The 22,784-nt window shown below is 34.8% G+C and overlaps 1 protein-coding gene across 3 annotated transcripts in view; it reads left to right on the top strand.

The window, feature by feature from the left end:
- SPOCK3 (SPARC (osteonectin), cwcv and kazal like domains proteoglycan 3) overlaps positions 1–22,784 on the top strand; it is a 493,980-nt gene that overhangs the window by 319,768 nt on the left and 151,428 nt on the right. For all 3 annotated transcript variants that reach the window (XM_078445631.2, XM_078445629.2, XM_078445630.2), the window contains exon 6: positions 15,905–16,019. In XM_078445631.2, coding sequence (XP_078301757.2) covers positions 15,905–16,019 — 115 coding nt within the window. The remainder of the gene's footprint in view (positions 1–15,904; positions 16,020–22,784) is intronic.

The raw sequence follows: 22,784 nt of genomic DNA, 5'->3' as shown, positions 1-22,784 counted from the left end.
TGGGCATTAAGGAGGGCATTTGTTGGGACCAGCAATGGGTGTTATATGTAAGTGATGAATTGCTAAATTCTACTCCTGAAACCATTACTACACTGTATGTTAACTAGATTGGATTTAAATTAAAAAAAAATAATACTGACAAGAAGCCAGGTACTATCAGCTCAGGATGTGGGACCCTGAGGATGAAAGCCCAGTGCTGCTTTGCTGGTCTTCTTATGATCTTTCTATATTTTGGTTCCCTTGCATATGGCTGTTTGTTTTACGACTACAAATAATATCCCTTCAGATTCTATTTTGGACCCACAATGCTTCCTCATTAACTTCAGCTCAATTTATGGATAGGAAATTATAAATCATGTTTCCACTGAACAACTTAAATGGAGGTGAGGGCATTACAAAGTATAATAGGTGCAAGTTGGGGGATGGGGTGGGAAAGAGGTTATCACAAGGTGGCCAAAGGAAAACTTCAGTCAAACTAGGATATAATTTTAGAAAGTGTATCTCATTACACAGTGTGACCAATTTGGAATAGTTATTTTATTAGAATTCAAGTTCTGAACTTGTCAGCTTGTCTAGAAATCCTCAGCAGAGTATTTTGATAATGTATACACAAAAATACAAAGGAACAGATGAACAATTATGAAAAAAATCAATTTGCTTGAAAAAATATTGGGACTTTTGTGATTTTTATAAGAAGCATTTTTGTAATACCTGATTTTTTTTCTGTTAGGATGAGTAATTGACGCTTTTTATGTGTGCTTAGTTAAACTTTCATTTTAAAAGAACAAATGTTTTCTGAATTCTTTTAAATTCAGCAATGACAGAAAAATCAAAATATAAGTCTGTTGAAGGTTATTTGAGAGGTAACCATTCCTGAAATTGACACAAAAGATAAAGGTCTTTGTTTCTTTTTTTCAGGCAAAGTCTATTTTGATTGTATCATTTCAGTAAGAACTAGGAATTGTTCTCCCATAAAGCATCTATATTAGACCATGGATATATTTGTAACTGATTTGTATAAATTGGATACTACATTTGCTGAGTAGAAGTCAATAAATAATATTAATGTTTTAGAACTTAGCACGCCCTGAGGACAACACACTGAGTGATTTTGAACTCTTTTCTTTTTTTCATACTTAGTCATACAGTGCTTTGCAATGGAACTTAGTAATGGTGAATTCCTTAGATATATATAAGAAATTGGGTGTGTGTGTATGTGTGTGTTTTGAGGTAAGACAAGTAGAATACTTAACCATTATATACTGGAGCTCCCAACTCTTGCTACAGACATGCTATTTAAATTGGTTTGGGATGGGATCCTGTGAATCTGAATTTGAAAAGCTCCTCAGGGGATTTTTAAGTGTAGGCATAGTTGAGAACCACTGCTTGCATCCTTTCAAATTATTGTTTTTGAATTCTTATTTTTTAATAAACTAGAACAACAATAGCATTAGTGGGGAACCATTTGCTTTTTTACTACAATTTGAGAAAATCCCATTTTGTTTCAACATTCTACTATTATGTCTTCATTTTCCTTATTTTTTCCGTATTTGAAGTATTCTATTACTTTATCCTTGTAACAGTTACTAATTCTAGTAGCTTTATGTACATTTTGAAAGATAAAATATTTCTTGACACTTCACCATTTGGATGTGTTATATCTGTTAGTATTTAGAATGTAATTGTCCTGTGTACCTTCCTCTGAATACTTTGTCTGAACTAATTTTATGTTGGAAGATCAAAATTCAGAAATACATGTGCACTGTTTCTATTTGAACTGCTTTTCAACATAAGCTAGGTTTTACTTTTGGCTTAGGTATGTCAACTCAATCACGATTACAACTGCATCATATTAACAGAATCATTGACTGGGATAAGCTCTTATGAAATCACTGAACATTGAAGGAAATAATACGACTAAACTTTATCATAAAATTTCAGGTTTGAAAGGAACTCAATAGGACATATAGTACAGGCTTCTACACACAACGCACAGGTGCCTAATAAGATGTGTTCTGTGAGATAAATGTCTATATTCGTGGGGACGTCTAAATGTCAGAAAACCTTTCTTGTCCCTTGTCCATTGATTCGGTTTCCAATAGTCCTTTTTCTTACCCCCTCAGCATATATTGAGGAACAAAATGCAAACTCTTGTATTCAGTTGTTGGGAAAAAAGTGAATTCTTAAATTTTTACTTAAAAAAGAGCAAGAATTTTGGCACCTGGGTGGCTCATTAGGTTAAGCGTCTGACTTCGGCTCAGGTCATGATCTCACAGTTCGGGAGTTTGAGCCCAGTGTCGGGCTCTGTGCTGACAGCTCAGAGCCTGGAGCCTGCTTCAGATCTGTGTCTCCTGTTCTCTGCCCCTCCCCTGCTCATGCACTGTCTTTCTTTCTCTCAAAAAACAAATAAACATTTTAAAAAATTAAAAAAAAATAGAACAAGAATCTTTGGGCACCTGGGTGGCTCAGTCAGTTAAGCATCCAACTCTGGTTTTGTCTCAGGTCATGATCTCACAGCTTCCTGGGTTCCAGGCCCACATTGGGCTCTGCTCTGACAGCATGGAGTCTGCTTGGGATTCTCTCTCTCTCCACTCTCTCTGCCTCTCCCCCACTCATGCTCTCTCTCTCTCTCTCTCTCTCTCTCAAAATTAATAAATAAACAAAAAATGGAGCAAGAATCTAAAAGACAGATTAATAGACAGAATATTATTTAATTTTTATGAGACTCAATTCCCAGCCCTTGCAATCATTTCATACCTATTTATTTAGATATGAACTTTCTAAAAAATATTCACCTTCATTGCATCTGAGACACTCAACTTGGGTTTCCTAGAAAGCCAACCCTCATTTTTGCACTGATATTTAAATATATTAAATCATATTTAATTACCTTATATAATTATGACATTAATTTATTTGAACAGATTTTAGGAACAAAAAAAGTGAGGTGGTGGTAAGCATAAAACTCTGTTGACAGAAATGAGAAAGTTTGGAGTCATTTATTAGTGTTACGTGTTTAGCATGGTATAGATATCAGTTATTGCCCTGGACAACAATTGAGGGTGAACTTCCAATGTAATGTTTTCTTGTCAGCCAAAAATTATTTAGGAGAAACTAATGAATATATATCTTTTCTGTAAATATTGCATGTTTGGGTTAAATATCATTACCAAGTAAAGGCGAAGTATAATTTTTTAATCAGTTGAACTTGAACAAGTAAAAATAATCACTGAATTTTCATACTGTTTAAATATTTTCTAGGAAAATATTGAGCAAAAATAAATTCTAACTACTTTGCTCTTCAATTTTTGATTTATTTCTTCTCATAATATCCTATATTCTATATTCTAATTGTTGATTATTTAGTGTTTTATAATATGCTAATAAGTTTTAGTGTATTTAAATGCACACATAAAGTTAAGGGAAATAATTTAGAATGATGAATGATTTTTGTTTTCCAAAAAGAAAAAGGAAAATTAAGAAAATTAAGTTTAAACTTGAAAACTATGTGCCATGTCTATAAAAGGATTGTTACATCAGACTAATTGCTTCCATTGTTAAATATTTGGACAATTCTTCCATCTGTTCAATTATAAATAATGAACAATATGTTATTGCTGTGACAATGGATATTTTGGCCTTGCTTCTAAATTGTTTCACTGACTAAATCATTTTTCTTCAACTTGTATTATATAAAGAAACTTAACTGCATCTTTATTTTATAATTTAAAACACCTTAGTACCATAATTAGCTTTGGAAGGTGGCTTTTTGAAGCTAAGTGAGCACACTGTATTTTTGAGGGTTAAAGCTCTCGTGTGTATCCATACTCTAAATACCTGCCCCATCTTCTCCTAGAGATTGCATTATGGATTATGTTATATAGAACTCTCTTTCTTTAACCTTAACAGAGACATAGGCTTACTTTCTTGGCTTGTTCAAGACTCTTGAGTTACATATATTGGTAGCTACCATTCAATGAGTTTAGGACAAAGTTATAACAAATTTCTAAATTTGTATATTGATGTATTTTTGAGATTTTAACCTTTTTACTTTTGTGTTAGTGACCATGTGTTAGCCTTTCACAAAACTCAAGTTGTATTATAGGGTGTTTTTTTTTTTTGTAAGTTTTAAAATTTATTTATTTGTAACTCCTTAGGAAGTTGAAAAATTGGCAAAACTATGTCTGTTCCACACATTTGCCTTTGAAATACTGATCATTAATAAAATCTAAATCTAAAAGATTTTGATCCACTGGTATGTGACTGCCTTACCCATTTCTGTGACTGTATAAGCAAGATATGTATTTTCTCACCATCTCTGTATAATCACTATGTGTTGTAATGCTCTTTAATTTCCCTCCACCCTAAATTCTGTCTACCAAGGAAATTAGTCTTGTTATGTGAACTGGCAATGGACTGAATACACTGTTGCCCCTGAAGGAAGCCAATTAAACAAAAGCAAACTGTGCCTTTCAGAAAAACAGCACACATATTTCAGAAAATGCTTCATAAAAATGATCCAAAAGGTAAATAAAGAATATAAAGTAGAATGAAAAGGTATAAACAAATATTCTGAAATATGGAAGGAGAAGCCAAGAATAATAAGGTGAAAAAAATAATAAGAGAAATGGAAAAATTTCCCAAAATGTTGAAAGGCATGAATCCACAATACAGGAAGTATAATGTGTACCAACTAAAATAAATAAGAAATTTAAACATAGACACATTGTAGTAAAATAACAGAGTCTCAAAATAAAATCTAGTGAAACAAAAAATTAAATATTATGTCATTAGACCAACATAAATTATCTCAACCAGATTAATGAGATTCAGAAAATAGTGGAAATATACAATTTAAATATTGAAAGAAAATTAAAGAAAATTCAAAATAAGTACTTCAGGAGAAAATATCGTCCAAATTTGCTACACAAAAATCTTTGAAAAGATTGTACAGTACAAACACCCAATGCCTCTGATTGCAAGATGCACAGAAATACGAGTAACCCATGGCGCCCTACCTCCAAACAATATCCCACCTTTCATTTCCACATCTTTTGACTTCCAGAGAATTTTTCTGTAAGTACACCACTCCATCAACCTTTCCAACTAGTTTGTCTCATGCAGCATTTAATTAAGGCGAATTGCAAGGAAGTTCCAAGCAGAAGAATGAGAGCAACCTGCATACAATGGTGACCTCGACTCAGAGTGCCTGGGTGGCTCAGTCAGTTAAGCATTCCACTTCGGCTCAGGTCATAACCTCATGGTACATGGGTTCAAGCCCCATGTCGGGCTCCCTACTGTCATCTCAGAGCCTGGAGCTTGCTTCAGATTCTGTGCCTTCTTCTTTCTCTTCACGCTCTGTCTCTGTGTCTCTCAAAATGAATAAACATTTAAAAAAAAGGGGGGGGAACCCAATATTGACCTCAACAGTGTCTCCCTTTCCCACTCCGGGGTCATTGCCCAATCACCTGAACAAATGCCTGCTAGGAACAATGTGGTATCATTGATCACTTCACCTAAGATCAGTGCCAAATTTGTATCAACTTTTCTAATTGGGTACCTCATGTTGTAGAGAGAAATTCCTGTCAAGGTGCTCATAAAAAAATGAGTCTGGTATGCCACCTGGAACTGAATAGCCAAGTGTGATTCATTTAGGAGAGATCTCAGTTTTCTGAGAGCCACATGATCCACTGGTGGTGCTTCCCAAAGCAGGTGAAGTTCTCTTAGACCACCGCTGAGGTGCAAATCACCACGTTTTCTATATGGAGGCAAATGAATGCCTGTTTTCCATACAAGGTTATAGTTCCAATAGTACACATAGTGTTGTAGAAACAAAATAATGTTAAAACGGGCGTGACCTGCAAGTCACAACTACATTTTTCTGTGGACACAGATTGACAGTGCATCAAATGTGACCTTCCAGCCCACTAGAAGATCTTTGATTTTCCAGTTGAATTAGCATAATTGATTCTACTCCTTATTTTTGGAGTGATGCTTGAAAGCAGTCTCTTCAATCTGTCCACTTTTTGAAGCAACCAACTGAATGGCATTCAGCCATCTCACTGAATGGTGGAGAATGGAGATGGGAAAGACTTCTGGCGGTATTGGCAGGTGCCTTGCATGAGAGGTTCAGGATCTGGTGCCATCGCTTTCTCTTTCTGATAGACTTCTCAGTTAGATTAAGCAGAATAGAGAAAAACATATCTAGGGAAAGGAAAATCCAGCAGTTAAATTTAAGGCACTTGCGACACTTTGGGAAAGCCCTACGAGGGCACTTTCCTCGAGGAGGAAAGAAATAAGGGTGGCTCTGAAAGACAAAAGACCATTAAAGTCTCACCCTCTGCCATTTCTCCCAGAGTCTAAGGGTCCCCTCCCTAGGCACTGAGGTTGTTGCTCTCACTCTATAAAGACAAAATTAGTGTACCCCAATATAAAAATTAAAATTTCCCCTTTCTTCCTATCAGCTCCTAAACACTACACATGAACATTTCATCTACAAGAGTCCACCTGAGGAGGGACAAGGGGAATAGAAGTTAGAGAGAAGCATTTTGTTTGCAACTTTTAGCTTCATGGACTACGGTCAGGGGACTTAAGTGAGCAGTGTGATCCACGACCATGTTAATCCAACAAGATAATCCAAGTGGCTGAATCAGAAATAAGCCTGAATTCCCACAATTCCCTTTGAACAGGCTGTCACCTGCAGGATACGGCAACCAAGCCAGCCTGACTTTGCCATTAGGAGAAGGAAAGAAAAAGCCTGAGTATTGAAAATAGGTACCTAGAACGTCTTTTCATCTTGTTAGTTACTAAGGACCCACCCGAGAGGCTTAAATTCCCTTTCTGGAGACAGCAAAATTCAGTGACCAAAGTGCTTTGCTAAAGTGAAGGAGGCAGTCAGAAACCTCTTTGAGGAGATTTTTGAAGAGACCATGCGAATGCTTACAATATCTGAAACTTGTGGATAGTAAAGGGCATTAGATACCTTACCTGTCACCCTGTTTAGTAATTTTGTGATAAAAGTTTCACAGCTGTCAGACTACAAGTAATCCAAAAACTCAAACATGTGATGCATGTTTGTTTCAAAGGACAAAAGGACGTGGCCAGAGTCAGTAGATAGTACTGGAATAGCAATAGCATCGCCTGAAAAAAATTTCAACAGAGACTTGAAGCTGAAAGAGTCCATTAGGGTTGTGGAGCCCTAAAGATTGGGAGTATGATACAGCATGCTGGACAGCTTCCAAATACGCCTGTTGGTTTAGTTGATATAAAGGAAGAAGCAAAATGTCCAGGAGAGGAACATACACGTTTCAAGACTGAAAAAGTCCAGTTAGGTACTGGGACTGCTTTATGGCACTGATGACGAAAGGAATAACAGTTTGCCTTCACTGTTGGTGAGACTGAGCATTGTGAATCCACCCAGATAGTCCTAAGAAACTTCACTTAGCAAGCAGACTTGTGAATTTTTTCAGGAGTTTATTCAGCCATCCCTGCTGGTGGAAGTGTAATAATATTACAGTCAGAGTCATTGAGACTGAAGCTTCTGACTTTCCAACAAGTAGGGCATCATCTGTATAAGAAAGTGGCAACAGTGGCAAGGAGGTTTTCCCCCTAGAAAACTCTTGGCTCTTGGCTATATCTTGATAAGGGAGACTTTACGCTGATACTTATCAGACAGCAAAGTATAAACGTATAGCACGTTAATACCTGCTATACGTTCAGATGTAGAAGCAACCCCAACATATACTGAGTTGGTACTAAAAATCCTCACAAGAAAAGTCACGTTGACTTACCTTCCATATTGTAAATGTGCCCAGATGCCACAGTTGAATCCAGGGTCACCTTCCCCAACAGAATCAGGCATGATGGATGGTGCTTGCATCCAACTTAGCCATACACGTTTGAATCTCTTCCCTAGTCCAGCGTTCTTCAGTACATTTGGATGACTGCACACAGCCTTCTGTCTCATTTGGAAATAGAGAACCCTTGATCCTACTGTCAAGATAGCACCACATTCCTCCTCCTGGCTGGTGGCTAGTAAACAATAACCAGAGCACTATTTAAATAGATTCAGCCAACCTTAGCTCTTGCTGTTCAGGCTCAAAATTGTCAATAACAGATAGAACACTGGATGATCCTTTTTCTACTTTTGGCTCATGACTCAGGTGACAGCATTCTGAGCATTCATTACTGGGTCTTGAACAATCTTCTCATAACTTCTGATCTGGTCCATGGAGCTTAGTATCCTTTCATTTCCAGAAAACTATATCTCTGTGAGCATCCCATCCTCATTGCCAAAAGAACTATGAAAGGTCTGAGATGTTTACCCTACTTGCAAATAGATGCCAGGGTTTATACATGCTAGCAGAAGACCTAAGACTCCTGGGTCAGAGACAAAGTAATTTATTACTTATGACACAAGGAGCATAATGTTTATATTTGTGTCAATTCTCCTTTTCCCATGAGTCCCACAGGCACAGTGCAGAGTAACACACACTGGGTTTGTGTCACAGCTAAGGAAATCTGGATATTTCAAAATGGGCTATAAAGAAGCCTGCTCCAACTTTGCCTTGTGGTGAGACATTATTTTTACTTTACTGGGAAGCAAACAAATCTGCCCTTTCTTCCAGATAGGAGGCAGAATTATCACCGTCTTGCATACATATTAGTATACAAACAAAATTGAATAGATAATACAAAACAGAAGGCTATCAGTGCCTCTGCTCCTAAGATATAGGGAAACCCAAGAGATCTATAGGGACGTGTTCTCCAATACTACAAAATAATAAGATAGCTCTACAATGTCGGAAAAACTAGATTTCCCGATAAAAGTCGTAACAGATGAAAAGGATTACTACAAAATGATTAACATGTTACTTCACCTAGAAAATCTAATAGAATAAATCTAATCTTTTAGGTATATAATAAAAATGGTTTCAAGGTATATAAAGCAATTTCTACAGGGAGACATTGTCAAATGTCACTTGCACATTGTGAGGTTTCAGCTCTCCTCTCCTAATAATTAATGGAGCTATAAGGAGAGAGAGAAAAGAATTAGGTTCCTTCCCTCCCCTCCTTGGCTCAGAGTAAGTCAGTGAATCCCCTGCATAGTGGTGAATGGAGAATGGTTGAGCCTCGTAATACACTATGGCGGTGTGGCTACTTGTGCCTAAGAACATGGCGTAGTTAGTGGGGAATATTCCTGGAATTTCTATGCTGAAGAGATGGCCAGCAAGGTTGTTAGATGGGTTCTGTTGGGCAATTAAGGAAATAGAGGGATCGTATAAGTAAATCCATGTTTTTTATTGTTGGAGAGAGTAGTTATGAACATGGAAAAGGGGAGGCTGGACAGAATCTTGAGATGTTGGATTGGAATTGGAGATATCAGTATGAATGCATGTTGAATTTTTGTATCAGTTAAAAAATATATAGACACATTTGGAATTGGTTATAGATGTATTTGTATTGTGTGTATCCTAGAAGGATACTTGTTTATTTATGACACTTAATACATTATTAACTTCTGAAAGGTTAACTAGTTTGCTACCACCATTCTGTCTCATCTTATCCTTGTCGGTTTTCCTTTTTATATGCACCTTTCCTACACAAACCGATCCCTCATAACATTTTGGCCACCCCAGTTAGCAGGTCCATCTTCTTTTCCATAGTCGGCTTTGCCAGGATTCTTCCTTTCCAAAAGCGTATGATGAGCTGTGGTGGTCTTAGATGCACCTGTATTCTTGTAGTGAGTCAACAGAGGGCCCTCTGGAGATAGTGTCTTCTCAGGTTACCCCCTCAGGTTTACTCAAGAGGAAATATTACATGGTGGAAAAGCTAAGTTTTGTGTGTTTGTATCTTTGTATCAAAACTCATTGCACCAGCTCTTCCCTATCTTTCCCTTTTAGGACATGCCAAAGTAGATCACTGCTACCAGTGCATAAAACTGTTTAGATGCTATAGGCCACTAAGCCTATATCTTAGTTATAAGAATAGTACATAATTTAAAATAGGTTCTTGGTATTTCTTAAGCATAAGAAACAAAAAATATCCTCAAATTTCATGTCATTGAAATGGTTAAAATAAAAATTTAAGTGCGTAAGCCCCATAGACATTGAAATGTATGCCCAAACTACCGCAATTTAGTATTTTTATGTTTGTGTAACTATTAAAGTCATCAAAATTTTCAGGTCTTCAGAGTATTTTCTCTTGTTAGCTAAATTTAATTTTCTGCTCTGAATCCTTCATCTCCTCCTGTGTTCTTTTAAAATGCATCCCTTGTTACTTATTGACATTCTTTTAAAAAAAATACTCCCATTTATATCTGATGTAATTTCTTCTCTTATATCCTCCTAATTTGGGGGAGTACTTAGCATCATGGTCTTCTATTTTCGTCCATTTCTTAATTATTTTTAACCACTCCGTGCCTTCCTGCAAGAGCCTGAGTTGGTGTCTGTCAAAGTGCATATGAAATACTAACATAAATAATGAAAATAGAAATCAATAGTAAGTTACAAATGATTTCATTACTTTTATGTATATATCAGTCATCAAACAACATGGTTTTTAATAGGTTTTATTTTCAATGAAACTACTGCTGATATTGAAAGCAACATTTGTCTGGAATAATTTAAATAAGAATCTTAGTTTGATGACAGAATTTAATTAAACCTGTAGAAGGAAATAATTATAAAATAAACACACTATATTGTTGATACTTAAATTTTTAAAATTATTACCTGATTTTGAAATCTGGGATATCTGTTTACAACGATGGCCTTACAATGATGAAAATGCATAGGTGAATGCTACATTGTACACACAGATCTCAAAATAAGAGACGCTTGATAATATATAATCTTATAACTCAAATAATTTAGTGATACGAAAAACAGATTTTTTTTTCTATGTATATATTCACAATCTCAACCAAAGTGAGGGAGTAAACAATCCTCACCTTCTAGGGCTACATTGGATTAAGTTGATTTTAAGACAACCCCCTGTACACCTGTGAACACACTCTGATACTCTGCAAGGAGAAACCATCCCCAAAACAGTATTTCCTCAGTTCTGAGTCCATAGTTTATGTGCCAAGTGGTTTTCTCCTTGGCATGTTCTCAGGTTGCACTACAACGTATTGTAAGGTTTGTGCCAAATGATAAATTTCCTTGGGGAATTTTTGTTTAATTTTGGAAGAAAAATATCTATAATAAAAATTAGAGATATAGTAGTTCAAAGAGTATACTACATCTAAGAGGATATGTTCAGTAAAATAAGGATTAAATGTTTGTTTTATTGTTTTATTTTTATTTTATTTATTTTTATTATATTTATTTATTTTTTATATTTATTATTTATTTATTATATTATATATTATATATTATATAATATATATATTATATTATATATTTATTATTTATTATATTTATTTTATTTTATTATTGTTTTATTTTTTCTCGGCAGGTCTTGGTCAGATAGTCTAGTTGCCAACTGTGCAATATCTTAACTGGCCCATGATTACATGACAGGGATTGTGAATTTATTAACCTGGGTTAAAGCTCCTTTGCTATCCCCATGTCATCTCATCTCAGCTTAAATGCAACTAGTCTTGATAATACCCAACTTCTAGACGTCTGATAGAAACAGTATGAGGTGTAAGGACTAAAGGGAAATTGGCTTGCATATCATTCAGCCTTAAAGATTGCTTAAGTTAAGGACTTTAACCTTCTTAGGATCCTGTTGGTCCTTTTCTCATTTTGATTTTGCTTAAATAGCATCTGTGCTCACATCTCTAGTGTTATCCCTGTAAAGGGACAGATCTGAATAAGCATATGGGAAGACTTTAACCACCTCATGTCAGAGGACTCTCACCTTGTGCTGAGGGAGGTATGCTATAACATTTGTATGTAAAAATCAGTTTCCCCAAATAAGGTTTCTGGTGAGAAAAGAAGTTTACTCACAATAAGTGAGGTGTTATTTCTGAAGGAAAAGTATAGTGACAAACAGAAAACAATGGTGTAGTGTCCACTTCAGTGCATAGGGTTGCCACAGATTTTTGCTATGCTTAGCTCCCGCTTGTCATTTATGCTACAGTAATAATGTGTGTGGGTAATTGGTAAATCCCAATGAATGAATGGATTCAAGTCTAAATCAAGTCTTTTTTTCTTTCTCTGGTTGTCTTTGCATGTGAAACACCAGAGTGGGAATCAGAGAACCTCAAGTGGAGGACATTTACTTGCAGAGGGGTTAGCTATAGCGGCCTATGAGGAATTCTATTCATGAGAGCTCTTAGACATGATATTGGTTGTCTAATGTATTAAAGGTGTGGAATGTGATATATTAGCCAGTCCAAGGTAGATTAAAGCAATACTAAAAAAAAGTGATTCATGATATTCCAAATTTCCAATTTATTTTTTCACTTGTATCAAAATTTTTATCACCACAATAAGAAATAGAACATTGTTGCTATTTTTACCTACTGCTAATTATATACTTGTTCTACATGAGAAGCACTATAAAGTAGGCTCAAATCCTATTTTAGCCATGCATTTTTGATCAGTTGCATAAAGTTCTCCAAACTTCACTTGAAAAACTTATTTTAGAAAATATATCTAGGGGCGCCTGGGTGGCTTGGTCGGTTAAGCGTTCGACTTCGGCTCAGGTCATGATCTCATGGTCTGTGAGTTCGAGCCCCGCCTCGGGCTCTGTGCTGACAGCTCAGAGCCTGGAGCCTGTTTCAGATTCTGTGTCTCCCTCTCTCTCTGCCCCGCCCCTGTTCATGCTCTGTCTCTCTCTGTCTCAAAAATAAATAAATGTTAAAAAAAAAAATATCTATCCTACCTTATTCATCAGAATATAATGCATCAAAATTGCTTAATACAGTGTTTGACACATAGCGATACCTCAATTAAAGTCGTCATTTATAAAGTATGTATTTTGTTGTGTTAGCTGATGTGTATTTTAAATTTAATTTTAAATTTAAATTTAATTTTAAATTTAAATTCCTGGATAATTTCAGTACTTGAAGCCTGTAGTTTATACCATTGCTTTTTATCTTACATGCATTACTTTAATGAATGACCAAAAAGAAAATACTAATGAAATATGGAAGGAATCTTGAGTTTAATTACTTATTCATTGTCTTTTGATTGACTAGTGCTTAAATCGGGGCATTATTGACATTTGAGGTCATATAATGCTTTATTTTGGGGGGCTTATCTGTGCCCTGCAAGATCTTTAGCAGTCTTTCTGGCCTCTGACTAGTAAATGCCAAAGGTAATCCCTCCCGCATAATTTTAGCGGTTTTACCAAAAACCATTTCAAGCTGTCCCCTGGGGCAAAACCACTCCAACTGAAAACCTCCAATTTAAGCCATCCAACAAGCTCACAGTGATTGCATTATCTTAAAAACTGTAATAATAACCTGTCTCAGTGTTTATTACCCTGATGGTTGGGGTCTTTTCTATGAGCAGACGAGATCTCTCCTATAGTAAGATTAAATGTTCTCCTTTGATTCATAATTAAGCAAATGATTTTAACTTACTTTCCCTGACAAATGGCAACTTTGACCATGGAAAAATCATTTTGCAGGCTTGCTTTTCACAGTAACTCCTAACTTAAGAATTCTTAATGCTCAGGGTCTTAGATAATCAGGAATGCATTAATCATGTCTTTCTCTACAGAATTTCCATTTTTTGGTAATTATAAACTAATGAGCATGCCCTTTATATGATATTTCACTTCACTTATACCTTTATAAATATTTCAGGTTTGTGATAATTAAGTAAATTGAATGTCATTAATTAGAAATCCAATCAGTAGATGTAGCTAAAAAAATATTTTAAAATAGTGCTTTTAATGTCCTAATATTCTTTGAATAAAATTCTTTATGAAGATATTTTTATTTCAAAATCAATCCATAAGGAAATAAAACTAAATGGCTTTTCAATTACAGGAAGCTAGATTCTTTTTTTTTATTATTTATTTTTTAACGTTTCTTTATTTTTGAGACAGAGAGAGACAGAGCATGAACGGGGGAGAGTCAGAGAGAGGGAGACACAGAATCTGAAACAGGCTCCAGGCTCTGAGCTGTCAGCACAGAGCCCAACGCGGGGCTCGAACTCGCAGACAGCGTAATCATGATCCTCGCCGAAGTCGGCTGCTTAACCAACTGAGCCACCCAGGCGCCCCAGGAAGCTAGATTCTTGTAACTATGAACATGGGTGGATTTGCTATCTTTCTGATTCTGTTGGTCTTTGCAGAAATGCATACAGAAAAAAAAAGTTTGGTAAAATCATTCTGAAGAAGAAATTGTTTTATTTATAAAGTAATTCCTTTTCAAAACTATAATTTCATCATACGCAAATTTTAGACAGCTTTGAAGTTTGTGTTATGTCAAAGAAAGTTATCTAAGAGGTAAAACCTTTTTAAACTAACAACTCATGTATTTCTGTTGTTCATTCACTTATTTTTCTGGCTTTCATTTTCTTCAAATAAAAAAAGTACTTTTAAAATAAACCACATTTAGAATGTAAAGGGGTATGGTGTAACACATCTTTGAAGGGAGCTAACATTTTCATATTTTAAAATTCAATATTAGCTATAATTAATATTGACTTTTGGCTTTGTCTGCTCACATTTACAATTGTTCTTGAACTTTTCTTAAATTGTGTCATAAGTCAGAATTTTCATATGACCAGATTCCGTATTCTGAAATATTATGTTAAAAGAAGTTACAGTAATATATATATATATATATATATATATATATATATATATAAATTTGAAGTCTCAAAGTTTTAGATAACTTATCTGGCTTTCATTAAAGTGCTCATAATTTTTACTTTTTTCTACTTTTGATTAGCTATTGGGCATTTTAATGATATTTAAAATCCATTGAGATTTTATAAGTCAAAATCATTTCCTTAAATTACTGAAACATTGAACAATAAAAAATAATTTCTTTGAAGGAGTTTATTCCTCTAAAAAAGGCCCACTAAGCCACTACAAATAAATTCCAAGTGTAATAATTTTTACTCATTTGTTGAAAGTCTAGTTTTGAATTTCGCCTGTCCAGTAGAGAGTTATTTGACAAAAAAAAATGTTGTACAGATATGAGTAATCTGATTAGTCATTGGGTGTATTCAGTTCTTCTTCGTATCAGCTGAAGCTGAATTAAATTAGTCACTGGTGCATTTGTCGATTGGAGCCAGAAAGTCTGCCCTATTTAATTTTAAAATAATTTGCACTGAGTAAATTATGGACGTAGCCACTAAAGAAATCACATTACTTCAGAATTAGCAAGATCTATTTCTTTTAAAGTAGGAAAGTAATTATTGCCTCTTCAAAGATGGAGTAGGCTTACAATTTTTTAAATCATGTCAAATTATGCAGTTATGAAATAAATATTAAGAATGAGTTAAGGTACTTAGGCTTAAAATTTTACAGAGTAATGTTTACAAAGAAAAGCAAAACAAAACTAAGCTAAACTAAAGTAAAAACGAAACAAAAAAACCCAAAAAACCCTCAGAACTTCATGTGCCATAATAATTTTGATTGTTTGAGTTTAATTTCATTCAGCTTGTGTTACATTTACTGAGAGCTCAGTTCATGGTAACTGTTGTTCTAGGAAAACTACCTATTTGATTTTTCAAACTCAGTAGATTCCATGTTATTATCCCAATTACTCATATGAAAAAAATCGAAGTTCATAACATTTAAGAAATTAGCTCCAGATACCACGGTTAGAAGTTAGAACTTATAGATTTGAAATCAGGTGTAATGTTCTTCATTCCATGCTATTCATTTGCCTTTTTCCGTAGCATGTGTAATAGAATCAAATAGCATGTGACTTTGTATTGATTTAACTAAATGTATCTAAATAACTATTTTCTTTTCTCTTTGTATGCAGTGCAAACTAGAATATCAGGCATGTGTCTTTGGAAAACAGATCTCAGTCAAATGTGAAGGACGTTGCCCATGTCCTTCAGATAAGTCCACAAGTACAAGCAGAAACGTTAAGAGAGGTAAGTGATAAACATTTATTTATAGTTTTACATTTGTTTTCTGTATTAAAATGTTTTGCAATAAATGTTAGCATTAAAATGAAGTTTACTTCATGTATTACTTCATTTACTTCATTTATTACATTGTAAATGAAGTATTTTTTTTTTTTTTAGTCTCAATTATTTTAGCAAGCGACATTTTTCTACGGGGATTTCTATTTATCTTGATAGTAAGAGTTGGATGCTTCTTTTCTACATGTTCACCATATATAAAAAATCTAAAGAAATGTCTTTTATAAATTACTGTGTCTAAAATGCGTTTGACATTCTTTTTTTCTTTTGGAGCAAGTCAGTGGTAAAGCAGTGAGTGAGAAAAGAGTTTGATCAGATGTGAAACTGGGCAATTAGTAAGAAACTTTTATATACTGTGTGTGTTTGTGAGAAAATTTTCCTACAGAATAGTTTAATTAATTAAACTTTCTTTTGATTAGGTCTAGAGTCCTTAAATCTTTATTTTTATTGGTTTGGTGTATAATAATAAAATAATGAAATACATTTAACTCCGTATGTGTTATTATATAAAATTTGACCTTTTGCAGATTATTTGTTGTAGTTCACACAATATTACTTACATGTTTGAGGTACTGTTTATGCCTTCAAAAATATCTCTATAGCTCCTTGTTTCAGTTCTTCATAACTTTAGATGAGGAAGGATATGTAGGGAATACATATTCCTTTAAGTGAAAGATTATTTTAAAGAGCATTATCATCAACATTTATCATATATTTTATAAGCATATGAATCTTATAATTTAATAATTATTATTGTGGTTTCTTAATGAAGACCATTGATTTTTGTACTTTTTTCTGAAAAAATCAATGATGGATACATGGACAGGAAATATATTAGTTAAAATGAAGTTCATTTGATACGAATTATGTATTTTCTTTTTTTTAATTTTTTGTTTTTGTTTTTGAGAGAGAAAGAGGAGGGGAAGGGGCAGTTGAGGGGAGCACAGAGGAACTGATCAGACTCTGCACTGTCAGCACAGAGCCCGACGTGGGGCTCAAACTCACAAACCATTAGAATCAAGACCTGAGCTGAAGTCAGACACTCAACTGACTGAGCAACCCAGGCACCCCTAAATTATGTATTTTCTTAAACATGGTATACCATGATAATGATTTTATTGTAGGTAAAATGTTTTGTTTTGTTTTGTTTTGTTTAAATTCCAGTTAGTTAATATACAGTGTAATATTATTTTCAGGTGTACAGTATAGTGATTATAAAACTTTTGAACTTTAATTATACTATTTATATTGGTCATTACTCATTAGGTAATATTTAAGACAATTTAAAAATGAAAACTGGGGCGCCTGGGTGGCTCAGTCAGTTAAGTGTCTATCTTTGGCTCAGATTATGATCTCACAGATCGTGCTGACAGCTCAGAGCCTGAAGTCTGCTTTGGATTCTGTGCCTCCCTCTCTCTCTGCCCCTCCCGTGCTCGTGCTCTCAATCTCTCTCTCTCTCTCTCTCTCTCTCTCTCTTTCCCTCTGTCTCTCTCTTTCTGTCTCAAAAATAAACATTTAAAAAATGAAAACCTATGTTATCATATCACTTTTAATAACACAACTAGGTCAATTTTATTACTCAAAAGTAAATTGATTTGCAAATTAATGATAAGCTAGTGCTCTGACATTAGGCAATGTGCATGAAGACAACAACTGGTGGAAGAAGGAGTGTAAAGCTGCCTCCCAGCAGCCCTGTTTTTGAAGCCTCACCTCTGTTGCCTTACACCAGCCTATGGCCAGCGTCAGAGCATGGTTCCTTCTGGATTCCCTCCCCCCCCCCCATAATCCCAATCCACTCCTTCTAGCATAGTCCAAATAAGGATGTTTAACATGACCTTGAGTAAGTTAATCGACCCCCATGTAATTAAGAGCTAATTATAGTTTTCTTTCAACTGAACTACTTCCATATCTCTGTCTTCCTCATACCCACTCCCTGTTTACTTCACTGAATACGTTTTCCTCTGAAACTCGCTTCAGGTACAAAGTAAATCCTACCTTGGTATTCAGTATCCATGTCTCATTCTTTTCATTGGAGGCTATTAAGAACACTTGAAAAGGAGTAATCAAAATTAGTGCATACCTCTAATACATCACACCCTTCAGCAAGGTTTCCCTTCAGTAAGATTCCCTGCATGTGAACTTACTTTTGAATGAGAAGATAGGTTTGAGGTTGATCAATTTATCATATTCTCCCACAATCTGCAAAAAAAGAACTTAATATGCATTGAATATGGAAGGTAAAATATTTAAGAAAATGATCCTTTGTGAATAAACAATGATTACGTTTCGTGTTGCTCAGATTCTCTGTACAACATCTATATTAGTATGTCAAGAAGGAGCCTTTACTTAAAGTAATATCTCGGGGAATAAAGATCATTTGTGTTCAAGTGTGTGTGGAAAGAGAGGCAAGAAGAATTTAAAATAATCCTGTTCTGATGGATTGTCAAGGCAAAGCAAGTACAGGATTTTGCTAACTGCTGTGGAAAAGCAGTACAGAAAATTGTGAATGTCATTCCTACACAGTGCCAAAGGCCAAGAGACATGGGAAATGTAAAACTCAGTTCAGTATCATTTCTAATCTTTCAACCGTCATTTACATTAGAAGCATGCCTTTGGTTGACTGACTTAGGAAGTGCAGGAAACTCTATTTAATAGCATCTCTGTTTGAGAAAAAGCGAGGAAGAAACTACCAACGATGAACTAGTTTTTAAATCTTTCTGACTTCCTACGTTTGAGGTCAAATTGACAACAGATTGTTTTCTATGTTAAGAGCTGAATAAATTCTTCAAATCGACTTGTATTATATTAAAACAAACAAAATATATTTCCTTTAGGGAAGCCTGGGTGGCTCAGTCAGTTAAATATCTGTCTCTTGATTTTGGCTAAGGTCATGATCTCACGGTTTGTGGGTTTGAGCCCTGCATCAGATTCTGCACTGGCAGTACGGAGCCTGTTTGGGATTCTCTCTCTCTCTCTTTCCCTCTCTTTGCCCTTCTCCTGCTTGCATATTTTCTCTCTCCCTCTCTCTCTCTCTCTTAAAATAAATAAACTTAAAAACATACATTTCCCTTATATAAGAAAAAATTTAATTTCTCCTCTATTCTCCAAATGTATTCAATAATGGATGTGCATAAATTGGTCCAAGTGTATGCATTCAAGAAACCAAAATTAAAAAAAAAAAGAAACAGTTTACAGGGGTGCCTGAATGATGCAGCCAGTTAAGCATCCGACTTCAGCTCAGACCATGATCTCACAGTTTGTGGGTTCAAGCCCGTGTCAGGCTCTGAGCTGACAGGCCTGAGCCTGGAACCTGCTTCAGATTCTGTGTCTCCCTCTTTCTCTGCCCCTCCCCCACTTACTCTCTGTGTCTCAAAAATGAACAAATGTTAAAAAAATTAAAAAAAAACAACAGTTTGCAGTTTTGAAATTCCAGATTCTGAATTTGTATAGGTAAATAAGCATATCTGTCTCTCTTCAATCAGTAACTTAACTGTACATTTTTTTTTCTGTTTTCCTAACCCATAAAATCAAAATTACAAAGACCAAATGCTTCTAGGTCCCTGTAGTGTATTACTTTCTCCCCTCTGGCCCCCCATTTTTTGAAAGTTTATCATTTGATCACAAACACAGAATGATTATTTGGAAGGTTGATCAGCTTTATTCAAAGACTATTGATTGACATTTTAGATGATTTTTAAAGTTAATATATTTTATATAACCACATTAATATGAGATTTATAGTTGTGATCATGGACCATGAATAGACCATTTTCCACAGAGTTTGCATGTAATATGTAATGCAATCCCAAATCTTAGAAGGGACTTGCGGGACCAAAGACAGAGAGCAATGGAAAGGACCTTAGAAAGTGTTTATTTTGCAGTTGGTAAATCCAAATTCAAAGGAATAGACCCTAGACTTATCTTAAATGATTTACACAACAGTGGTCTGTAAGCACAGTGAATTTTAGACCTATGATATGCCATAAGTACTCCATTAGGTTATTCACTTGACTGGCTAGATTCAGAAAACCCTTTAAATGGCATTTCCTTTAGGTTTCAAATTTGAGTATTCTAATCCTCCGAATACTTTTTTTTTTTGTAATTATGGGTTTTATATAGCTATTATGGCTTTACTTATCTAATCTCTTAAATTTTTATTAATTAAAAAAATTTTAGTTTATTTTTTGAGGAACAGAAAGAGAGAGAGCATGGGTGGGCAGAGAGAAAGGAAGAGAGAGTATCCCAAGCAGGCTCCACACCACCTGTACAGAGCCCAACGTGGAGCTTGAATTCACAAACTGTGAGATCATGACCTGAGCCGAATGGAGAGTCAGATGCTTAACTGACTGAGCTGCCCAGGTGCCCCCAATTTTATTAATTTCAAATATTTCAAATAATATCACTCTGATTCTGTTTATCCTCACCCCTAAGATGCATCTAAACACAGTCACATACCTCCATAATTTGAAATGTTGGATTGGAGTGGAGATAGCAGTACGGATGGAGAAGAACCCATAAAAGATTTCCACACTATCACAGAGGCAAAAGAAAATAACTTGGTGAGGGTGTGGATGAAAGGGAACCCTTGTACACTGTTGGTGGGAATGTAAATTGGTGCAGCCATTATGGAAAATAGTATGGAGTTTCGTCAAAAAACTGAAATCAGAAGTACCATACAATCCAGCAATCCACTTATGGGTATATATCCAAGGAAAGAAATCAGTACCTCAAAAAGATATCTGCATTCCCATGCCCACTACAGCATTATATACAATAGCCAAGATATGGGAATAACCTAAATGTTCACTGATGGACGAGTAGAGAAATAGGGATATTTAATATCCCATTCGGTGTGTATACTAAAAAAGAAGTTTCCCGCCAAATTCAGCAACCTGGATGAACCTGGACAACAACACTACGCTAAGTGAAGTAAGCCAGAAAAAGAAAGAAAAACTGTGTGATCTCTCTTATATGTGGAATCTCAAAAGTGTTGAACACATAGAATCAGAGAGTAGAAAAGCAGTTACCAAGGGCGAGGAGATGGGGGAAATGGGAAATGGGGGAAATGGGTCAAAGGGTGCAAAGCTGCAGTTATGAAGGTTGCATTAGAGATCCAAGGTACTGCATGACGACCGTGATTAATAACGTATTGAATATTACAAATGTGTTAAAACAATAATATCAGGTGTTCTCACTACACATAACACACACACAAAATGGAAATTATGTGAGAACCAGAAATGTTAATTAGCTTGACTGGGTGACTTACAGAATATTAACAAAAATATGCGAACTGATTTTTAGGGGGCTGTGGTTCATAGTTTCCACTACATCCTCACCTGCATTTTTTTTGTACAACTCAAGTTTCCTTTTATCAGAAGCTGGGAATCATGTAACTCAATCTGTTTCTCATTTTGCTTCATTCTCTAAGAGTATTGGAATTAAATAGATACCCAATTACAGTAACTTAGCCTGCATACTACATTGCTTGCTCCTAATTTTGATTTGTGTTTTGTGTGTATGTGTGTGTGTGTGTGTGTGTGTGTGTGTATGTAACCTTTTATAGAATTTCTTTCTGTTTTATTGTGTTGTTATCCTGTGGAGGTAGCATTATTTATTTGCTAAGAGTATAGATTTTAAAATTACAATTCTGCTCTGGGTGTGCAACCTTTGGTATTATATTTAAATTTATGAGTCTCAGTTTTTTCATTGGCAAAATAGAAAAATATATAAATCATATAGATTTATGGATGTATTTCCTCAAATTAAACCATCTTTGAATTTCTCTTTCATTTTAATTGATGACGCTTTTAAATGCTGTTGAATTCTAATAAATTGTAGATCTTTTTCATACATTAAATGTCATTTCAAATTTTACTTTCTATGTGTTTTTTATCAGATTGGGCACAAAAAATTGGAGTTTTAATTTCTTTATAGTTAATAGTATTTATACACTGCAAATTAGAGTTTGCATTCAGAATTTGACATAACTCTGCAGTAGAATTATGTGGCCTAGAAGCTATTACTGGTTGTTTTCTTTGATAAATCTTTCACATTCTTTTCACAGCTACTGGCCTTTGCAGAGTGTGTGTGTGTGTGTGTGTGTGTGTGTGTGTGTGTGTGTGTCTTTTTCATACAGTTATGTTAATTTATGCTTTCTCAAATAAATGTCTGCTTATTTAGATTTTAAATGTATTAACCTAAGTTATTCAGGATGTTATTTTTGTAACTAAAAACATGCTCTCTGGTCATTTAAGATCTTCAGGAAATATATATATATATATATATATATATATATATATATATATATACACACACACACACACACATATATATGAATATATAAATTAAATTTTTATTTAAATTCTGATTAGTTTACATGCAGTGCAATATTGGTTTCAGGAGTAGAATTCAGTGATCCATCACTTACATACAATACCCAGTGTACATCATAACAAATACCCTCATAATGCCTATCACCTATCTAGCCCATCCTCCCACCCACCTCCCTTCATCAACTCCCAGTTTGTTCTCTGTCTTTAAGAGCCTCTTATGGTTTGTTTCGTCTCTCTTTTGTCCTTTATTTCCCCCCCCTCCATATGTTCATTTGTTTTGTTTCTTAAATTACATATATATATATATGTTTCTTAAATTTTATATATATATATATATATATATATATATATATATATATATTGCTTTTTTTTGGTTTCA

Source organism: Panthera onca, chromosome B1 (genome assembly GCF_046562875.1).
Source record: "Panthera onca isolate mPanOnc1 chromosome B1, mPanOnc1 haplotype 2, whole genome shotgun sequence".
Classification (NCBI taxonomy): domain Eukaryota; kingdom Metazoa; phylum Chordata; class Mammalia; order Carnivora; family Felidae; genus Panthera; species Panthera onca.
Note: the sequence above shows the minus strand (reverse complement) of the source record. Positions and strands in the feature narration are given on the sequence as shown.